Genomic DNA, 22,446 nt, shown 5'->3' on the forward strand with positions numbered 1-22,446 from the left:
GGCAAATACTTATCTTGTCCAAAATGTTACCAGTGTGGAGGCTGAGAAACACTTTAAGGGTCCCCAGCAGGCAGAGAGTGACTAGAATCTCTAAGTTCATCTTCCTTTGGGAAAGACAGCACGGGACTAGTGAAAGGAAGGCGTCTGGGGCTCGGGACTCGCTTTAAAACCCTGTGCACACATCTTCACGGCGATAACCAGACGGTAAGAGAGCCAGACTACCAACTGACGCAGCTGAAGTAAGGCTGTAGAAAAGATCGCGTGTGAAGGGTACCGTGGACGTTACGTAAAGCGCTCTGCACACACTGGTTACGTGCGACACTGAGACATCCTTTAAGTCTAACAACAAATCCTCCAGCAGCTGAGGCTAGGAAAGCGGACAGCTGCATACCGGAAGCGGCCCGGCGGATGAGGCGTCCGTCTCCCGTAGCAACGGTCGCGAAACGAGTGCTTGTCGCAGCAGTGCCCAGTGCGCCTGCGCGGAGGCGGCGCCTGCTGATGTGGAGTTAGGTCGGGGAGGCGGAGCCCGGCGCACGGCGGTGTGCGGCAGAGGTGCTGGGGTGGTGGAGCAGCGGCCGAGGCCGGGATGGCGGCGCCGCTTGCTCCGCGCCGGGGAGCCGGGGCTGCCGGCCGGCGCTGGTTGGTGCTGCTACCGCCCCTGCTGCTGCTGCTGGTGCGGCCCGCGGGGGCCCTGGTGGAGGGGCTCTACTGCGGCACGCGCGACTGCTACGAGGTGCTGGGCGTGAGCCGCACGGCAGGCAAGGCGGAGATAGCACGGGCCTACCGCCAGCTGGCCCGGCGCTACCACCCCGACCGCTACCGGCCTGAGCCTGGCGATGAGGGCCCGGGACTGACGCCGCAGAGCGCCGAAGAGGCCTTCCTGTTGGTGGCGACCGCCTACGAGACTCTTAAGGTGAGGTCTGGGGGAGCAGATGGGTTGCGAAGACTCCTGGCCTGCGGAGCAGGGTTCTCGGTGACCCCGACTCCGGGCGCGGCCACCGCCACGACTCCTATCTAGGATGTTCGCGATTTCCTACGCGGCCCGCGAAAGAACCCATACGGCTCATTGACAAAGATGGGAGCCCCCTCGGGCCTTGGGGGACAGCCCTCTCCTTTTTTGTTACAGTTTTGCAAAGCTTTGGGCATCTAAGGATTTAGTGAAAGCGCTTTAAAAACGTGTAGCTCACACTTGTAAAGCAAGGTAGTTGTTATTACCAGGATCTGTGATAGAACACAGGAAAGGTCTCCAATATTGAATGACTGTGATGGCGCCAATTTGACATGACAGAAACTTGATTTCTGGGCATGGTATTAAATGTGCCATTTAGCGTGGGTTTACGGATCTAGAAAAACAAAACAATGAACAAGCAGTCAGAAGACCGGATATTTGACTCTTGGCTCCTACACCCCAAGTATGACCTTGGATAGTGACTCAATATGTCACAGTAGCTGTTTCTTCATATGCAAAATTAAAGCCGTGATACCTCCTCAGAGGGTTATTAGGAGGATTGAATAAGTGTGGAGAAATCCACTGTATAGGACCTGTAAATAGGTGCTTAATGACTTGGGATTCAAGACTCTGAGAATTTTTGACAGGAAAAGTTTGTGAATATGTGTGTAGTCATTTGACAAAGGCTTTATGGAGTCCTTTGGGGATGGGGAGATTTAGCCTGATCCTGTTCTCTTCTCCTACTGCAAAAATCAAACCATATAAGGAATCACAAGTGTAACTCCTATTGGATGGAAGTGTAACTGCTTCAAGGGCCCCATCATGCAAATGTACCAGCAATTTACAGCAATTGTAAGGTACTTCTTTCCAGCCTTAAAAAAAAAAAAAAAAAAAAATATATATATATATATATATATATATTTTTTTTTTTTTTAATTTGAGAGGGAGATCACGAGTGTGTTTGCGGTGGGTGGGGGTGGGGTAGAGGGGGAGAGAGAGAGAAAGAATCTCAAGCAGGCTCCACACACACTCAGCTCTGAGCTGCCCTGCAACCCTGTGATCATGACCTGAGCCGAAATCAAGAGTGGAGTGATCAACTGACTGAGTCACCCAGGCGCCCCTCTCCTTTTTTTTTTTTTTTTTTTGGAGTCAAAGTTTTCCATGTTGCTATGTTGTCTGCTTTTAATGACTACTTTGGGTATACTGTAATTTAACCTTGGATTATTTTTATAGATTAGCTTCCCAGAGCTGAAAATACTGAAACAAGGAGTTAAAGGCTTTTCATTCATGCTTTCCAGAGCAATTTATATAATATGGAGTCATTAATGAGTGTGTGGAGTTTGCTGAATTATGACTAGCATTGTTGAGATTGTAATTCTTACTGGCAATTAACTGAAGAATGAGTGGGGCATGGGGAAAGTGCAGATACCAGAGGGTTTAGTTGCTTATTATTTAGGATATAGAGTGATTGAGGAAAGACTTCCCAAAAATGGGAAAGAACTTCTCCATCCAGGACAACCCAGCATCTAAAGCCCCAATCTGTGTTTTTCTGCAGTGAGGAAATCTAGTGGTCCAGACAAACAGGCAGAAGGACCTGGTGGCATATAAGGAAGCACTGGAGGGATGGAGGACTTCCAGAAGAGAGGGCAGCAGAAGCACTGGCAGCTGTTGCCTTCTGCTGGGGTTGGAGATGGTTTGGCATGAGAGTGGTGAGCATGTTAGTAAACGAGAACCAAGAATGAGAGATGGTAGATAAATTCTTGCTGGGAGGAACCCCAAGATTCTTAACTATTCTTGCCATTTTCTTGAAGACACATATTTGGAAGCTGATTTGGCAGATCTGCATTGGTTGCCTCTAAAAGTTTTTACCCCTAAAGTTTAGGGTTGATTGGTTAGCTAATGAAAGCTCAATGAAATAATTTGTGCACTTTTTGGCAGCTAAAAACTGGTATGTCTGGAGAAAGTAACACGTAATTTTTTTTCAAGTTTATTTATTTATTTAGAGAGAAAGAGCAGGTTGGGGAGAGGTGGAGAGAAAGAGGGAGAGAGAGAATCCCAAGCAGGCTCCCGCACTGTCAGTGTGGAACCTGACATGGGGCTGGAACTCATGAACCATGAGATTGTGACCTGAGCCGAAATCAAGAGTTGGACGCTTAACTGACTGAGTGACCCAGGCACCCCAAAAGTAACACTTTTAATCTTGATTCCAACAAGAGGTTTGCAATACTACAAATGTCTCCAAACAGGAAACAATTGGAGTTGTGCTGATGGAGGAGGGAGTGAGAGAATGTGCAGTAGTTTCCCCAGCCCCACTCAGAGTTACTGTCAGAGGAAAGGGATGTCTAGGGATGGTTTGGACCCTGAAAATCAGACCTAGCTCAGCTCTATGAAAACAGTTTTACAGTTATAGAGATGGACTTCTAAGTGGAACACTTCCAGAAACTTTTCTTTTTCAAACTTCATTGCAGATTCCCTCTCCTGGAATAAAGAAAAGGACTTTGATTTGCTGTATGTGGAAGTTATTAAAAACAAACAGGGTGGTCAGGTTTTATTTCTGTCATAATGAAAAACTGTGAGTAAGCGGCCAGAGAATTCATTTCTGGGTAATGCAAAGATCTAGTGAACTGGGGTCATCCAATTTGGATAGCTTCAGCCTTCAAATTATCCCTTTGAGGCAATGGGGATGTAACTACTACTTGAGTTATATCTGCAGGCTGGAATCAGGGCTTGTGAGGGATAAGAGGTTCACATGGCCTTTGCTAAGAGCAGATCAGATAGAATAGTGGGAGGAGTTGGTAGGTTCCAGTGGCTCTGGAATAAGGAGATGCAGAAGCCTATCTAGAATTCCACATATCATCTCATGGAGGTAGCAGATGCCTACCTGGGACCACTTCTGTTCTGTTTGCTAGTTTTGGTATGCGCTGTATCTTTCTCCATAAAGAATAACAGTAAACCCTGTGAGAGGTGTACTTATGTACAAAGCCAGCCAGAAAGAGGGAGGGACTTGGGAAGACTGTGTCCTCCTTCATAGCCATGTGCAGTTATTCCTGACATATGGAAGAAGTTGATTTTATATTTGCTTTGTAAAATGCACAGGTAGATTCCATCTTGAAACAGTGTATCTAAAAGAAATTTTTCCTTTCTTGAAATCTGAAATGATTACTTATAAATTCATTGGAGCTAGGAGTCTTTTTTCTTCCCCCATAATTTTTTGATAACCTTTTGATTTCTCTTATTATTAGTCTGTTCAAGTCTCTTAATATTTTTAATATATGTGATATAAGAAGCTATATTATATCTTCATTATAAGCTTATAGTGGTTTTCCATCAAAACTTCTAATAACCAAGGATCTCTGAATGTTGATAATAAAATATATCACCAAAATGGGAACTTATATTTGTGAATTCTTGTGGATTTATGACTGAAGTTGTCTTGGTCAAATAAATACCTCTTTGAAAGAGAGAGAGGCTTTTTAAGATGGTGGTTGCTAAAAAAATAAGTACACTAACAGGATTTAAATACAGTTGGTAAGACAGGAGATATCACACTTGGTCATTGTTATTTTAGCAACAGATTCTACCTGTGCACAGAGATACTGAGGAAAACCAGAAAAAGAAGGATGGGTAATTGTGGATGGCGAAGGCACTGGTCAGATGCTTTCATCAAGTCATGCTTAGTTCACATTTTCAAATAACTTAAAAATGCAGTTCTCAGCAGGACTTCAAACCATTATGATTTTACACACTGTGTTATATTTGCTTCATCATATAAGCAAAGTTAAGACAATGAAATAGTATTTAGTGTATTCGACTACTGGGATTCAGGGAATTTGTGGACTTTGGAAGTTAAGTAAATGGACTCTCACTTGCTGTGTCAACATTGAATCTTTTTATGTGGATATAGCACTTATCACACTGCACTGTAAATATGGAGTAGCCCTCCTTTCTTCACTAAACCATCTCCTTGCCTTTTTGTATGTATATCCATGGAACCTAGCCCAGTGTCTGGCACATCAGATAATGAATGTTTGTTAAATGAAAACTCATATTTGGAGATAGATTCGGATTGAATAGAAATTGAAAGTGGATTTCTGACATTGTGACATTGTTATGTGAAGCCTACTTTGGTATTTTACCCTAAATTAACTGTAGTTTTAAAGAGTGGTATAGATAAAGTAGGTTGGATGGCTATGAATGAAAAGTTCCCGCATGAGAGAAAATGCACATCTATTTCTAAGGATAAATTCTGTTTTTTTTGAGTGAAAACATTGACCCTTTTTGAATATAGATAACAATTAGATGAAGTAGATAGAATACGGAAGGCATAGAAGTAAGCAGATGAGGGAACAGGTGGAAAGAATGCACTTAGAAAATGGGAAAATAGAATTTGACACCATTTTGCAAAATCACAAAAGAACAGAAAAGATCTTGGCAGTATTGCCAAAAGATCTTGGCATGAAGGTTATCTGATAAGGTAGGAGATCTGTAGTGAGAGCCTTTTACTACTTTAGCCTTGTCTTGGCAGGGAAGTCACAAGAACACTTTAGTTTTCTATCAGTCTAATTGGTGTAGCAGAGCTTTAGCACTTATGAAGAATTGGGCATAAGGGGTGGATTCTGAACACCCTACCCTTTTATGTGACTGTTTATTGTTCTTCCTTAGTTTATTCTCTTATTCAGTCCTTTCTGTAACTGGTACTGAGGGAGGCGCTGAGGGAGGAGACAGTAACAATGAAGAAGGCACAGTTCTTGCCTTTAATCTTTTAACATAACAAGGAGACAGGTACTTATTGTGTGGTTATTATTTATTTAAGTTATATAATAAAAAATGTGTAGGTTATATTGCAGCACTGAGAGGACACAATTATTTCTTCTTTGGGGATTGGAGAAGAATGTACTCTTTGATCTGGATCTAGAACAGTCACCAACAGTTGACAGTGAAGGGATATTTTTGGTAGACGGAAAACCTGATCAACAAAAACATGGAGTCATGAGTATGGAAGACTCATTCCAGGAATGAGATCTAGTTTGGTAAGGTATTATAATAGTATTTTCTCCACCAATGATCACTTTTATTATATTTCTCTGAAGTACTCTTTGTTTTGAGGAACAATTAACTGCACTTCTTAGAATTATTGTTTTTCTTTCCTAGCATCTATCCAGATTAATCAATCATTCATAATAATTGGGTATTCATAAAAATAATAAAAAACATGTATATTTTGAATACAGTTGTGATGGCTGATAAACAGCCAACTTAATTAAGCTTGATGGCAGATAGTTTTCATTTTACATGTCAACTCTGATTGGTTATGACTCCCTGAAACACTTGTAAAGGTTTTGAGATCTTGTCTGGGTTTAGTGAGAAGGAAGGAGGACATGTTTGATAGTGATTTCTCCCATGGGCCCAGAAGAAGGGTGTGGTACCTTATGCACCACACACACGATTTCTGCTGTGAGTCCATAAGTGTTTATTTTTTACTGATCCCTTAATTTCAACTGTTATTCCCTACTTATGGCCAAGACTGACTATATACCAGATATATTTAATTTTAGTTCTGTGACTACCTGACACATGATGTTATCAACACCCAATCAGAGCTTTTGATTAACACAAAAACTACTGAGTTGATAGAATTCTGGCCAGAAACTGAGCACTTGAGATTTTAATTTAGCCTGTGCAGATTTATCATGGGTAAAAAGAACATTTTGAGATATTCACAGCACAGAGACCCTTATTGCATTTTTCACAGATTTTAGAGGATCTACTACTTTTAGGTTAGAAGCCTGTCAGGCATATGGTAGGGAGATGTTTCAGGAGACTGGAACACAGTTTGGGATCAGATGATGAACAACCCTTTATTCCGTGTTCAGGAATTCGAACTTTATGTATCGAATAGTTACCAGAGGTTTTAAAGAGGAGAAATAATACAACCTGATGTTTCTCTCAGGAAGAAAATTCTGAGAATATTGAGAATGGGTTAGGGAAGACGGGGAGGTTTTTGACTGAATTCATTTCCACCATTTTCTGGAATTTTGTCATTCTTCTTTGGTAACTTGAAAATCTCTTAGTTGGTTCATTTCACATTCCTTTCACTTAATTTTGCTTCTTTCAAAGCTACTGTCACATCTTTCTTCTTTTTTCACTGTTGGCTATCTTTACTTCCTCATCTCCTTTTCCTTCCAGCTGCCGTAGACTGACGTGTATCAGCACACATACTGGAATTGTTCTTCAGGTGAACAGTGGTGCTCTAGGTGTCAGATCTGAGAGCTGCTCTTCCTTTCTCCCTCCTGGTGTGATCTGTGGCATTTGATGTTGCTGATCATATAGTTCTTTAAGCTGTTCTCCCTAAACACCCTCAGTGTTATTCTCACCCTTTTCACCTGTCTTTCTAGTCATTTCTTTTCAGTCTTTATAATCTTTTCTTCTGCCAGCACCTTAAACATTGCTTTTCCTTAGAGTTCTATCCTTTGGGTACTCTTTTTTCTTTTTGTTTTCTAATCTATTCCTGGTGAAACTCAACTACATCTGTGACAACTCTAAAATCTGTGTTCTCTAGGTTCATATTTTCAGTTGTGTCTCATTTTGTAGCATAGTTACCCAAAATTAAACATTTGAGAAGTCAATCTTGTTATGTTTGTTAAAGCATACGTTTTAAAAGAGGATGTAATTATGACTCATATAAACACAAAATGAACATTGTCAGATTTTATTTAATTAATTAATGAAGGAACCACTAAGATATTGAAATCAGTTCAAAAGAGAAAAATTGCCACACATTCACGAACAGGGAACACTAAAGTGCCTGTAAAACTGGCCAGTATGACAAGGCAATAGTCAGTTGTATTCCACTGGACACAATTTATCTTTCTGTGAAGAAGAATTATCTGCATTACTTCCAGTTTTCTACATGTTACTTCTGTCCCTATAAAGGTGCAACCCTCCTTCAGGAATAGATAATCCCAGGAGGCTCCAAGAATTGAAAAGATTCCAGTAATTTTTTTCTTCCTTTTTCAGAATCTTCCACTATTTTCTCTAGCATCTTCTCTAAACTTGATATCCTGTTCTTTTTTTTTTTTTTTAAGCTTATTTATTTTGAGAGAGAGCAAGAGTGCATGAGTAGGAGAGGGGCAGAGAGAGAGGGAAAAAATCCCAAGCAGGCTCTGCACCATCAGCATGGAGCCCCATATGGGGCTCGAACTCTTGAACCATGAGATCACGACCTGAGCTGAAATCAAGAGTCTAATGCTTAACGGACTGAGCCAGCCAGGCACCCTCATTCCATTCTGCACAATATTGTCAGAGTTAGCTTTCGAAAATAAACACTTCTACTTAGTGGTATTGTTCTCATGCTTTAAAACATTTTGTTTTTGAATAGCACAGACGATACTACTCTAGCACTTCAGCATGGCATACAAGGTCCTCTCCACGGTTCTTATCCAAATCTGTCTTCCTGGGCACATTTACTATACTTTCTTCCTAAATTTCCCTACTGTGCAACCTTCGCTGAATCCATTAAATTCATTGATGCTTCTGTACTTCAACACTTGATGTTTCCTGTGGCTGGAACAGATTTTACACTGTACTTGCTTTTCAAGATCCAGTACTTACTTCTTCTCTGCTGTGGTTTCTGTTACCAGTGGTCTCAGGCAGAGTTAGTCTTTTCTTCCTTAGCACATCAAATTGCATTTTTCTTGCTAGATTGTTCTAAATGGAAGAGTTCTTGAGACCAGGACGTTATCTTATTTGTCTTTTTATCCTCCTTTGAATTGAGCACAGGCTTAATGCCCGTGTAATTATGCCCCTGATTTGGAAATAACCAAGGTTTTTAAAAGCTCAGGTTACCAAGTAGATGGTGATACTATACTATTAACTGACACGGAGGGACAGATTTGCATGTTTGTTTTGAGATAGTTATGTTACATTTAGGAAATGCTTAGGAGATATTTGAAAATAGGAGGACACAGGGAAAGCAAATCCGAGTATCACTAGTATGTAGGTGATACTGCAAATCGTGGAAGTTGTTGAGGTCACATGTGGAAAGAAGAGAAGACATGGGAAGACAGTGGCATAGTGACTGGGGTCAGGAAGCAGGGAGAGAAATGAAACTGACAGCAGTGAATTTCCTTCCTCTGTAGTAGGATGTAATGGCCTGGATAAAAATGTAGGAACAGATGTTATTTTTTTTAAAGGATCATTTGTGTGTGTGTATTTCTTTTAAAATGGGATTAATATATATTCTTAAGAATGAACAAAAATATTACTATGTTTTTTTAATATACTATTGATTCCTGGCCTTTAACATCCAACCTAAAATGGTTTCTACTATCTGTGTAACAGAAAAATTTTAATGTATAAGTGGCTGCAATACAAATTATTGCAATTTATGTATATTGAGACCAAACAATTCATTATTTCTTCAAGGGCAAGAACATAATATATTTTTGCCTCTGGGGAGGTGGGGGGGGGGGAATGATCATTTTCATAAGAGAAGGAAGGATTCAGTGCTTTCTTTGCTTGTGGGTTTCCTCTTGTTCACTTTTGATCTAGATATTGGTGGTTCTGTTCCAGTCCTCCTGCATATGCCCAAGAGGATTGGGAGTGGAGTGGACACCAGCAGAAGCACCATTTTTTCCTGTAGAGATTAGAAACGAGCTTATTGCCCTGCTGGTCAAGGCTCAGGACAGAGAGGAGGAAGAAACAAGTATAAAGGTTTTGGTTTTGGAAAGAAGTTGGAATCTCCTGACCCTGGGACCTTAAGATCCACAAAATTGCTGAAAGAAAAAATACTACCTTATTGAAAGGTAAGACATTAAACTGTTTTAAGGTTTAAGCTGTTTTAGCCACAGTAGCATATTTTCATAAGCTATGAAATCAAGCAGTCATTTCTGCTAAGCCCAAGTTTTTGTGAAATAATCACCGGCCTTCCTGGTGAGATGAAGACCTGTGTATAGTGAGGGAGAGCCTTTACAAAATTTTACTCATTTTTTAAATGACACTTACTGAATGCCAGGCACTATGGTAGGCCTTGGATATACAGAGATTAATGTGTCACCCTACCTATCTTCCAGAAGTTCTCACTCAAGCAAAAGAAAAAACGAATGATTACAATGTGATAAGTGCTATAATAAATAGGTCACATATGTAATAAGAGTGTCCTAAAGGATTAATAGGAGCTCATGAGGTTGGAAGAAAGGGATGGGCATTTGAGGTAGAAAGAATTATATGTTCAAAGACATAGGTATGAAAGGGCATGCTGTACTGGAAGAACACACCAAATTTCAGAAATTACTATCTGATGTTTGCTATGGGCAAAAGAGGGGCAAGTGATGAGATGTTGCTAGGTAAGAGTGCACTAGTTATGGGGGCCTTGTTGCATGTCAAGAAATTTTAACTTACTAGCCACAGGGAATCACTGGAGATTGAGGACTGAGTTCCAGGATGGTGGGAGAAAAAATAAATATAATGGTTTTAAAATATGTATGTACCTGTAGCTTTCAATTGGGTCTCAGCCTCTTGTCTTTTCTTTTTTGCTAGTATTCCAGGTATCCTTGCTAGTATTCCTGGTATCGTTGGTAACCTAGTATTCTTACTAGGTTGATTCTAAACTTTGTAGGCTACTAGAGAGTAGAATTTTGACTTAGACTGTTGAAAACTAACTCTCCAATTTGTGCCAACCTTGAATACCTTCCAAGGTATATTATGCATACCTCAGCCTAAGATAATTTTCTTCAATCTGGAGAGAAAGCTATAAACCTAAGAGTAAAGATTCTGGCTGATTAAATCCTATAACAAGGAGGTGGCCAACCTTTCTTGTCTTTAATCGTGACAAAAACGGGGTCATAAATTTATGGTGACCCCAAAGAAAAGAAAACCATCCCGTGAAGTCAGACTTGATCCTGAAACCTTTTGCAGGAATTAATTTGAGGCCTCATTAGAGGGCTCTGAATAGACTTCACAGGCTCTGGTTGCAGCAGAGAGGCCAGACACAAGGTTCAGATTTTGGAGTGGCTGGTTGCTGGAACATTAGTTGACCATCCTATTAGAAGAGCTCAGGACTCAATGAAGTAAGTCACAAATTTAGGGACCAGTGAGAAGATGGTGACCGTGGTAGAAGATCTGGGTGAAATGTTTGAATAGGGATATCTGCATTCTGTGGATTGTGACCTTCACTAAGAGAACAAAGACGAGAGGATAACTGTTGGACCTATGACATTCACATAGCAGATTTCAGTCACACTCAAAGACAGTGCTGTATACTTTAACCAGGAGGAGTACAGTCAGGCTGGGCAAAGGGCTCTGTGTAGATAATGATGCTGGCTGGAGTTCTTTAGGAATCTGATCAGTGTGGCAGTTAGTTTCAAAACTACTACATGTAATCAAGTTGGAGCAAGAAGAATTGTGTTTGAAGAAACGCATTTCAAAAGGCATCTACCAAGATTGGGAGGCTGAATGAAAAGTCAAAGATTTCAGGCCAAAAGCAGAACATTTCTATAAAATTAGTCCAAAAAGCAAAAACTAGAGGGAGAATGGAAAAATTCTTAAAAGATGCCTTAAAGTACTCAAAATGAGATACATCAAGATATGTGGGTTTTAGTCTTCAGAGCTATCTGTATGACCTAAAAAGTTTTGCCCTTTTTAGGTTAGAAGCTATAAAATATAATGCCTTATAGAAAGAATAATGGATTGACAGTTGAGGCATGTGCCAATTGCCACCAGAAAATCTTTTTTTTTAACAGAAAAGAACATTCAAAGAGTGAATTTGAAAATAAAAACAGCCTGAACTCAGCCCTCTCTAAATAACAGACAGTTCTCATACTGGGCCTCCAAATAGTGTGGTAGAGTAGACTTTAAATATATTTAAATTTCATTATACTAGATACTAGTTTATTTGGTTTCAGATTCTAGTCAGAGGTAAAAAATAGTTTGAACGTACTGAATCTAAGAGAATTGTCACTGAGAATGTGCTCAAATTCACAATTCTTATTAGAAAACATATAATGATTTTAATGGGTACAGAGGAGATATTGCCATTAGCAAACTCATTTCAAATCTCAGAAACTGCATGTTGGAAGGGTCAGGAGGTCCTGAATAGACCCCAGAGCCTTCATCTGTGGTAAAGCACTAGGTATGGATTTTGAAATGCCTTTAGTTAAGAATTTACAATTTTATGAATATTGAATAATTCATGCTAGAAAGACAGCCTCTAGGTTAAATAAGATGGTTAATTTTCATAATGGTTTCTGTTGTACTCCCTCCCTTACAGAGAGTAAAGAATTTGTTGTGGTTTTATTCTTTAACACTCTTTGGACATAAGACAAAATAGGGGGCACTTGGCTAGCTCAGTTGGTAGAGCAAGCGACTTTTGATCTCTAGTCATGAGTTTGAGCCCCACATTGGGGGAAGAGTTTACTCTAATTTTTTTTTTAATGTTTATTTTTGAGAGAGAGACAGAGCATGAGAGGGGGAGGGGCAGAGAGAGAGGGAGACACAGAATTCGAAGCAGGCTCCAGGCTCTGAGCTGTCAGCACAGAGCCTGACGTGGGGCTCAAACCCACCAACCGTGAAATCATGACCTGAAGTCGGATGCTTAATCGACTGAGCCACCCAGGCACCCTGAGTTTACTTTAAAAAAAAAGAAAGACAAAATAGGTTTCCTGTGTGATAAAGAAGCAAATCATAACCCTGTGTAGAGTTCTTCAACCTATGTAGCTCAGTAAGAGATTGGCATTTATCTCTATTTGAAATTGATTAAAATTAGAGGTTTTAAGAAATGTTTTATTTGTGAACATTCAGAGCAGCATTTCAGAATGCTGTGATTTTTTTTTCAACGTGTTTGTGTAATTAAGAAAGATCTATATGTTACCTTATTTATGAACTGGGCTGTGATAATATAATAGTAAAATACTCTGTATTTGTAACATGTTTTTTATAATGTTGTATCACTTGATGTTTGAAATAACCCTGTAAAATTAGAAGGGTAGATATTATCTCTGTTTTACAGATGAGGAAGAGTGAGGCTCAGAGAGGCTAAAGATTTCACTTGAAGTCACAAAGTTAAACTTTTTACCATTATACTGCATCAGTGTTTCTTGGAGATGAGCATAATTCAGTTTTATAAGGCACAGACTGGCTTTGTCTGCTTTTTGTTGTCTTAATCATTGCTTTCAACAGAAAACTTTCTATACAAGGCTGGAAAATGATGGCGAATATCTATAATAGAGATAAACATTTGTTCCTATGAATAATTATTGAAAGTAGGTATCAACATGTTCTGAAGTTAAAAGAATGTGACAACATCCTTATTAGCACCATAACGCTGCCTAAAACATCATGGTTAATTGCTATTAAAATGTTTTTATTTTTTCAGGAGGACTAACAACACTTACAAATTTGGAGAGATTACTTTTATTATGCTTTATACCTAATATTAAAGTTCTAGAAACAAATTTATGTGTGCCTTTGAAGAGTGGTGGGAAATTTTTCATTTTGATAGTTTCAGTCCTTTTATTCAGATTAATCTTACATGATTATAAAATTCTGTTTGACTTAACAGATTATCTGTTTGACTTAACTAAGTCCATTTAATGAAATGTCCTATGAAATTGAGTATCTTGTTATTTTACAGGATGAAGAAACACGAAAAGATTATGACTACATGCTGGATCACCCAGAAGAGTACTATAGCCATTACTATCATTACTACAGCAGGCGCTTAGCCCCCAAAGTGGATGTTAGAGTTGTGATTTTGGTCAGTGTATGTGCTATTTCAGTGTTTCAGGTTGGTATTAATGGAGGTGTATGTCTTCGTGTATGTGTTTGAGTGCACATTGCCTGGTACTGGGCATTAAAACTGAATTAGAAGTACCTTTTTTTTTTTTTTTAATGTTTATTTGTGAGAGAGAGAGAGCAAGCGAGCAGGGGATGGACAGAGAGAGAGGGAGACACAGAATCCAAAGCAGGCTCCAGGCTCTGAGCTGTCAGCACAGAGCCGGACGCGGGGCTCAAACTCATGAACCGCAAGATCGTGACCTGAGCCAAAGTCAAACAGTCAACTGACTAAGCCATCCAGGCGCCCCTAGAAGTACCTTCTTATAAAGTTTATACTTATAAATTCTTATAAAATTTTACTTGCAGTTGAGACTAATTTTTTTAGACTAGAAAAATAATTCATTTGTTCAACCAATCGATAACATTGGAATCATTGTAAATGGGAAATCCAAGAAATTAATGATGAATGTCATTATTTAACTATAAAAAACTCAACAATAGATCTTTTTCTCATTGTTCCATTTAGAGTATTTCCCCCAACAGCCAGAGTGAATGTTAACCTGATCATATCATTATTTTTGTAGGACTTTTCAATGATTTCTCATTAAATTTAGGGAAAACCTGAACTTTTTCTTTATTTTTTAAAAAATATTTATTTATTTTTGAGAGAGCAGGAGACAGAGAATCGCAAGCAGGCTCCACACTGTCAGCAGAGAGCCCAACATGGGGCTCGAACCCAGGAACTGTGAGATCATGACCTGGGTTGAAATCCAGAGTCAGACCCTTAACCAGCTGAGCCACCCAGGTGCCCCCAAACCTGAACTTCTTAATGTGAACTAGTAAGTCTTGGTGGCTATCCACAAAATGCCAGAAGTGCTTGCCATTACTATAACAACCAAAAATGTCCCACACATTTCCACTGCCTGCTAAGGGCACTCTTGCTTAGGCTGAAAACTACTGAAACAGATTAAAAGAGCTGTAGTAACTTTTCATGTTCTTCTAAATGTCACAAAAATTTAACTTCAGCTTTAAGTGAGTTTTTCCTACTATTCTTAAACTAACCACACCTGTTATGTTCTCTAGAAGAAAAGAACATGTCAAATGATTAGAATGAAGCAATTTGCTAGTCTGAAAACTGCTGTTCCAGCTTAATTCCCAGAAATGAGAATCACTTTGTATGACAAATAGAAATACTGTTGAAAACTAACGTGTATTTTAAATGTATCCGCTTTTGCAGAAGTATTTTCCCTTCAAAGGGGAAAGCAGGGATAATTTTACCTTTGTGTTTTAGATAATGTGATATCCTAGTAACATTTCTTTTCCTTAGTCCTAATAGATTGCTACTATAATATTTCAAGATATTATCGGTGTAACTGCAATATTCATTCAGTAAAACAGCAAATGAAATGTGTGGAATAGTGAGGAGTAGGGCTTTTTCTGACAATTAACAAAACACTTTGTATATATTTACGAAATAAGTTAGATGTTTTACAGTCACAGTCCATGTGTGTGTGTGTGTGCGTGCGCGCTTAATGTTTATTTAGTTTTGAGAGAAAGAGAGAGAGATCATGACCTGAGCCGAAGTCAGATGCTCAACCAACTGAACTACCCAGGTGTCCCAGATGTTTTCCAGTCAAATACAAGCTCAAACATATTTGAATCTTTTACTTCAGAATATAATGAGCATTGCTGTGATATGTCTAGATGGCTTAGGAAAGAGATGGGAATGAATATAGTTGCCTGAGTCTATATCCTGTGATCTCTTTTTTAAACAAGTTCCTTACTGGCTAGTTTTGCCAGTTAACTCGTCCTCCAGAATGTAGATCACAGTCTCACAGTCTTAAAAAGAGAGAGAGAGAGAGAATTTTTTAATAGTGATCTAGGGAAAGTCATTTCATAAAGATGTGAAATGAAAGGTATGGTGTGATTCCATGGATTTATCTTCTGATCTTGGTTATCTCCTGTCTGAATTAATGGCTTTTTGGCCCAGCTCAGGGCTTACTTGATTTATCTAGCCTGAGATCCCATGTACATGTGGGTGTTATTCAATTTTATCTTTTACTTACAGAGAAAGATGATTGTGGTCCCGATTTTTTTTTTTTTTTAATTAAGTTAAGCTCTATGCCAAGCTCATGACCCCGAGATCAAGAGTTGCATGCTCTACAGACTAAGCCAGCCAGGCAGGCACCCCTTGAGATCCCTATTTTTAATCAGAATGGCTTTGGAGGGGGGGAAGGTGTTCACCAAGATGCATTTTGGTAGTAAAAATGACCCATTTTTCTTTGTTAAATATTCCAGTTTTTCAGCTGGTGGAACAGCTACGACAAGGCAATCAGCTACCTAGCCACAGTGCCCAAATACCGTATCCAAGCCATGGAGATTGCCAAGCAGCAGGGGTTGCTTGGAAAAGCCAAAGAGAAGGGCAGAAACAAAAAGTCCAAAGAGGAAATTCGTGACAAGGAGGAGAGCATCATAAAAAACATTATAAAAAGTAAAATAGATATAAAGGGAGGCTATCAGAAGCCACAGATATGTGATCTTCTCCTGTTTCAGATTCTCTTAGCACCTTTTCACCTGTGCTCATATATAGTCTGGTATTGCCGGTGGATCTATAACTTTAACATCAAAGGCAAAGAATATGGGGAAGAAGAAAGACTATATATCATACGTAAATCCATGAAGATGTCAAAGTCTCAGTTTGATAGTCTAGAAGATCATCAGAAAGAAACTTTTCTTAAACGGGAGCTCTGGATAAAAGAGAATTATGAGGTGAGTACTCTCTGCTGGGATTTTAGTGTTATCTTACTTTTGAAGTTAAAATTTGGTGTATGAGAACGGATCACAGAAATGCACTCCAATTTCTGAAATCCAAGATTTAAATAATAAATAAAGATCCAGTTTTTATTGGAAGTGTGACTATATTTGGTAGTGGGACAATGGGTTTTTAACCTGTAATTTGTCTTAAAAGATGAACTTCAAATACTTTAATTGACTCATGCTGAAAATCTTAAGAAGGGTCTAATTTGTTGTGTTAAACTGCAGTGGGATAATATTTATGTTTGCAAGGGTGTCACAACAACTTTCTGTTAATTGCTCTAATTAAAATTTGTTCTTCCCCAAATTTTCTTTCAGTCATGTAAACTTAGCCAGAGATAAAAAAAACAAAACAGAGAAGGAATAAGAGATGGAAATTTTGTTGAAATAACTTCATTTCAAAATAAATGAGCATAGAATCTTCTGTATGATAAATATATTATGAAAAGTTAACTTTTATTTTTAAAAAAATGCCTCTAAATTTTGGGCAGTTTAATAAATGCTATATAATTGTCATCTATACTAGTTACCTTGAAGTGAGCAGCTGCTTAGCTAAAGTCCTAGAGGAACTAGTAATCTCATCATAATGATATTATATTAGGTTTGGGGTAAAATTAATTGATGTTATTAAATATAAGAATAAAGCACAGTGATGGGGTGCCTGGCTGGCTCAGTTGGTAGAACATGTAACTTTACTTATTACTTATTTACTTATTTATCTTCCTATTTATTTATTTATTTATGAGAGTAAGCGAGCACGAAAGGGGGAGGGCAGCAAGAGGGAGAGAGAGAATCCCAAGCATGCCTGCACTGTCAGTGCAGAGCCTGCCATGGGGCTTGAACTCACAAACTGAGATCATGACCTGAGCCAAAGTTAAGCCAAAGACGCTTAAGTGACTGAGCCATCCAGGCACTGCAGTGGAGCATGTGACTCTTTTTCTTCCTATTTTTTTAAAATGTTTATTTTTGAGAGACAGAGCACAAGTGGGGGAGGGCACAGAGAGAGGGAGGCACAGTCAGCACAGAGTCCGACATGGAGCTAGAACCCACGAACCACGAGATCATGACCTGGGCGAAGTCTGAAGCTTAACTGACTGAGCCACCCCGGTGCCCCAGTGTGACTCTTGATCTCAGGGTTGTGAGTTTGAGTCCCACATTGGGTAGAGTTTACTTAAAACAAAACAAAAAAATAATACAGTGAGACCTTCTTAAGAAATCTGAAGTGTGTTTGGTTTTTTTTAGTTTCATAAACATTCCCTTTTTTTTTTAAGTTTATTTATTTATTTGAGAGAGAACATATGCTTACACACACGTGAGCGGAGGAGGGGCAGAGAGAGAGGGAGACAGAGGATCCAAAGCAGGCTTTGCGCTGACAGCAGAGAGCCCGATGCAGGGCTCGAACTCATGAACCATGAGACTGGGGCTTGAATTCATGAACCATGAGATGATGACCTGAACCAAAGTCAGATGCTCAACTGACTGAACCACCCAGGCACCCCAACATTCCTTTTTATAGGTGGTGTCCTAAATAGATTTTACTGAAGGTAGGGTTCCAGTCTGAATTATATTTAACTTACTATGAATTGCCAGAATGTTTTCGCAAGTAGATGTAGTTAGCCTGCTTGTAAATAACATAAAAATGGAAGGTAACATACTGTTTTGTTCCTGAATTATTTGAAAAGTTTTCTCTTTTAAGTAGGGTAAGCAGCCCAGTTTACAAAACTATATATTCCATGGAGTACTATCCTGGGCTGAATTATCATATGTTAATTATATGAGGTGATCTTAGTCATTACCTCCTAAAATTTGGTAGTAAAATCATTTCTTTCTACAATTTGATGAAACTGGTTATGAAAACTTGTCCATTTAGCTTCAGCTGACATCCATGAAGATTTTCTTTGTTCTATACCTTTGTGGTTTATTTAGCCCTCTTTGGGAACCTTAGTAAAATATTTTGAAAAACCAAAACTTCTCTTCGAAGATAAAAGTAGATGTAAGTTCAATTTGGAGACAAGTGTATATAAAAGGTCATTTTTTTCCCTTCGTTAGCATTAACAAATACTGAAAGTCATCAGTTAAATTTTCAGAGTATTGTATTAAAGTAATAGTGTGATTCTTTAATATTGGATATTAATTGTGGAGAGGAAATGTTTACACCCTTTCAACTCAGCTGATGTATGATTTCAGTAAGGAAACGAATGTATTCTCAGGTTACAGAAATCAGTGACAAAAATTACTAAGTTCTTGTACAAATTTTTTTAATTTAACCCTGAATGTTAAGGTGCTTAATTGCTTAGTATTTTTAGATGCATGGTCTTCAGAAGACTGTGTACATTCACAGGAAACTTTTACCTGAAGTTATATTTGAAAAATATTAATATGCTGTAAAAGTAATGACACATGTTTCCCTTTGGATAGTAAAGTCATTTAGGGTTATTTATACTTACAGGTTTATAAACAAGAACAAGAGGAAGAACTAAAGAAAAAATTGGCAAATGACCCTAGATGGAAGCGATACAGGAGATGGATGAAGAATGAAGGGCCTGGACGGTTAACGTTTGTGGATGACTGAGGATTGCTGGAATGCTACTGTGCCAAACCTTAATTGTGACATTATTTTCATAGCTGAATTATTTTAGAATTGTAAAAACTGCTCCTCAGCAGTACTTAAAATTCCTCAAATATCTGATTAAACAGAATAATGTAGAAATTTAAACTTTCCCTTAAAACTTTATATATAAGACATTTATGATTGTTCAATTTTTATAATCTATTTGTGGATTTTGTTAAATGATCTGACATGAAGATTTATTAGTTGCCATTTAAAATTTGTATCTTTAGTTAAAATATTTGACATGAAAATTTATTAGATACCATTTAAAATTTTTATGTGTTAAGTGTTTATTCTTTAAAAGTGTTTCCTTATTCTTTGTTCTAGTGCTACCTTTTTCTGCTTCCATGGCCTCTCATATTTTCACAAAACATAAAAAATTACAACAGCATTTAAATACACTGTGTCTTTAGACACAAACTTCTTCAGCAAAATGATTTCAACTGTCATGTCATCTTCATTACAGTCATTCTAGGATTGAAATATGTTCAAAATATCTCTCTAGGAGAGTCTTCTGCCAGAATGTGTTTATACTATTTTCCCCCTGTCGTACTATTCTTAATAAGATCAGAAACTCTCCAGGAGAGTGAATCTACCTTCATGTCCTTGTAGGATGATCTTGATTACAGTCATTATAGGACTAAAACTATTCTCAAACATTTTTCCAGAAGAGACCTTGTAAAAAGGTCTTTTGTACCACAGTATTGCTCCCCACACCCCTTCAGTTAAAGAAAAAAAAAGATGGAGCAGAAATAGTGTACTGAAAAGTTGTTCATGTATTATGAAGTCTTTGAGCCATGAAAAATCCAGTGTACATGAGTGTATTTACATGCATTTAAGCCAGAAAGAGGAGGTGCATGGCTGTGTGCTGTTCTTTCAAACAATGAAATATATATGTTTTATACATGTGGAAGTGAAAGCAATTCACACATAATTTGACTGAAGCAAGTATGATACTGCATCAGAGTATCGATACACAATCATGGTAGTGAATCAATACTCCTGTTAAAGGATGTATCTCAATGCTTCATATTAATAAAATGGTTGCAATACGTCACAAGTTTGTGGGTATGACATTTAATTTATGTGTATATATATATATATATATATATATATATATATATATATATATATTTAAGTTTATTTGTTTTTGAGAGAGAGAGAGTGAGAGAGAGAAAGCATGAGCAAGGGGAAGGCAGAGAGAGAGGAGACAGAATCCCAAGCAGACTCTGCACTGTCCGCGCAGAGCCCAACATGGGGGTTGATTGAACCCATGAAGTGTGAGATCATGATCTGAGCCGAAATCAACTGACTGAGCCACCCAGGTGCCCAAGGTATGACATTTTAAATCAAAGATTAAGGTAACTGCTTTTGTATCATATAGTTTTAAAAGAATAGTGTAGATAATAGAGATGCAGAGTCTCTGTAGCAAAAGTAAACTAGTGCTTTCAGGAGCTCAGCCTAAATGTGACATATACAAAGAGGCAAGGAGGGAAGGGTTTTATCCTTGTCAGTCGTTTAACCTATGAGTGAGGGCCTCAGTTGCCTCATTAAATGGAAAATTGGGGGAGGAGCTTAACTAGCTATCAGTAGGATCCTTTTACAGTTCTAAAATTCTGAAATATTTATATTTTTGTAAACTTTAGATAAAAGTGTTCAGATAAAAGTGGTTCATACATGTATTCATTTTTAGGAGGGTGGAGAAATTACAGAGCTAAATTATAGGTAACTATGTTTCAAACCTCAAAAATGCCCAACCACAGATAAATGTCTTTCAGAGATGCTGAGGTTATCTGCAGTTAGCGACCTCCTGTCTTAGAATTCATTATTATATTTAACACACAATAGTGTTTATCATCTAAGAACAGAAATATGTGCCATAGGTTGTAGGGACCAAAAAGAAATATAGGTACTTAACCCTCTGTTAAAATTTCAAAGAAACATGTGGTATTCTAGGTACTTTTTACCTAGTACTAAGGAATAATAAAAGGACTGGAAATGTTAGCATTCATAAAGGTTGGCTAATACAAACTGTTGGATATTATTTTTTTTATTTTTATTTTTTAATGCTTATTTGTTTTTGAGAGAGAGAGAGACACCGTGTGAGTGGGGGAAGGGCAGAGAGGGAGACAGAATCTGAGACAGGCTCCAGGCTCCAGGCTCCGAGCTGTCAGCACAGAACCTGATGCAGGGCTTGAGCTCAAGAACTGTGAGAACCTGAGCCGAAGGGACGCTTAACTGTCTGACCCACCCAGGCGCCCCTGGATATTATTTTGCGTACCTGCTAGACTGTTGTATTTTCCATGGCTTTCTAGAAAACTATTTCTGGAATTGCCCCCACCAGCCTGCTCACATGGTAAAAGTTTGGTTGCTCTTTTGGAATCAGGATCATTGCATGGGTGAAGATAAATGGACTCTCCTTAACAGAAGGACTGTGATTTTTCTCTTTTCCTCTCTCAACAAAAGAACTATGCTTCAAAATCCTAAAGTGAAGAAAGCCATTAGTTGTTTTACAAGAGTTATTCAAGTACTCTGGATATCTTTATTGTCTCCATACTCTGCCCACCCCCCACCAAAAAACCCACAAAAGCTTCTGAATTTTAAAACCATCTGGAGAAGAATCCTGGGTAGAGGATCCCACCTCAGTAGTTAGAAATTTTTCCTTATGCTTCATTTTAAGGCTATAACCATTTCTTTTTGATGGACGTTTACGTGTCTATAGTGCATAGCTATTCATTGCTATCACTTCATATACTTTTGAGGTCTGTGCTAAAATTATTCTTAGGATTATATTCATGTCAAATATCTTCATAACAGATTCCACTACTAACCCTTTCCTCAGTGGTCTTATTTCTTTATGAATTCTCCAAGTTCTACCAATCATAAGTTGCTGTTTCAGAGCACATCTATTAGGTAGGTACCATGTGTATTATCTTAAAAACTATGATTGTTAGGTAGGATTTTTAAGTGTCACATGAAAAAATAGTTGAGAGAATTAACAAGTATTTTAGTACTATTGAGTTTATGTTTAGAAAATCATAATTCATTTACTTTGAGATTCTTTTTTTTTTTTTTTTTCCCTTTTGGACAGTGCAGTAAACCTTTTAACACCCAAACCTTGGAGATATTTTGCTTGAGTGGAAGGAAGCCATTGCTAAGCTAAGCTAACATTCAAGTAAGTATTATGAACCAGTCTGCTGGCCCTAAACTGAAGGTTTTGTGGAAAGTAAAGAGAAATGGTTTTTATTAGACATTATTAAAATAGATATAGCTACTTTAAGACATTAAATTAGACATGATC

The 22,446-nt window shown here is 38.3% G+C and overlaps 1 protein-coding gene across 1 annotated transcript; it reads left to right on the forward strand.

Moving 5' to 3' along the window:
• The first annotated feature begins 499 nt into the window (after positions 1-499).
• On the forward strand, positions 500-20,205 carry DNAJC25 (DnaJ heat shock protein family (Hsp40) member C25). Its single transcript, XM_060609031.3, has 4 exons — positions 500-913; positions 13,578-13,730; positions 16,019-16,489; positions 18,984-20,205. Exons 1-4 carry the CDS (start codon positions 587-589, stop codon positions 19,104-19,106), a joined length of 1,074 nt encoding a protein of 357 aa, XP_060465014.1. The 5' UTR covers positions 500-586; the 3' UTR covers positions 19,107-20,205.
• Positions 20,206-22,446: the final 2,241 nt, after the last annotated feature.

Source organism: Panthera onca, chromosome D4 (genome assembly GCF_046562875.1).
Source record: "Panthera onca isolate mPanOnc1 chromosome D4, mPanOnc1 haplotype 2, whole genome shotgun sequence".
NCBI classification, from domain to species: Eukaryota; Metazoa; Chordata; class Mammalia; order Carnivora; family Felidae; genus Panthera; species Panthera onca.

Coding starts and splice junctions, on each gene's coding strand:
- DNAJC25 (XM_060609031.3), top strand. CDS start 587: ATGGCGGCGCCGCTTGCTCCGCGCCGGGGAGCCGGGGCTGCCGGCCGG. Junction 914..13,577: donor CCGCCTACGAGACTCTTAAG/GTGAGGTCTGGG, acceptor GTTATTTTACAG/GATGAAGAAACACGAAAAGA. Junction 13,731..16,018: donor GTGCTATTTCAGTGTTTCAG/GTTGGTATTAAT, acceptor TAAATATTCCAG/TTTTTCAGCTGGTGGAACAG.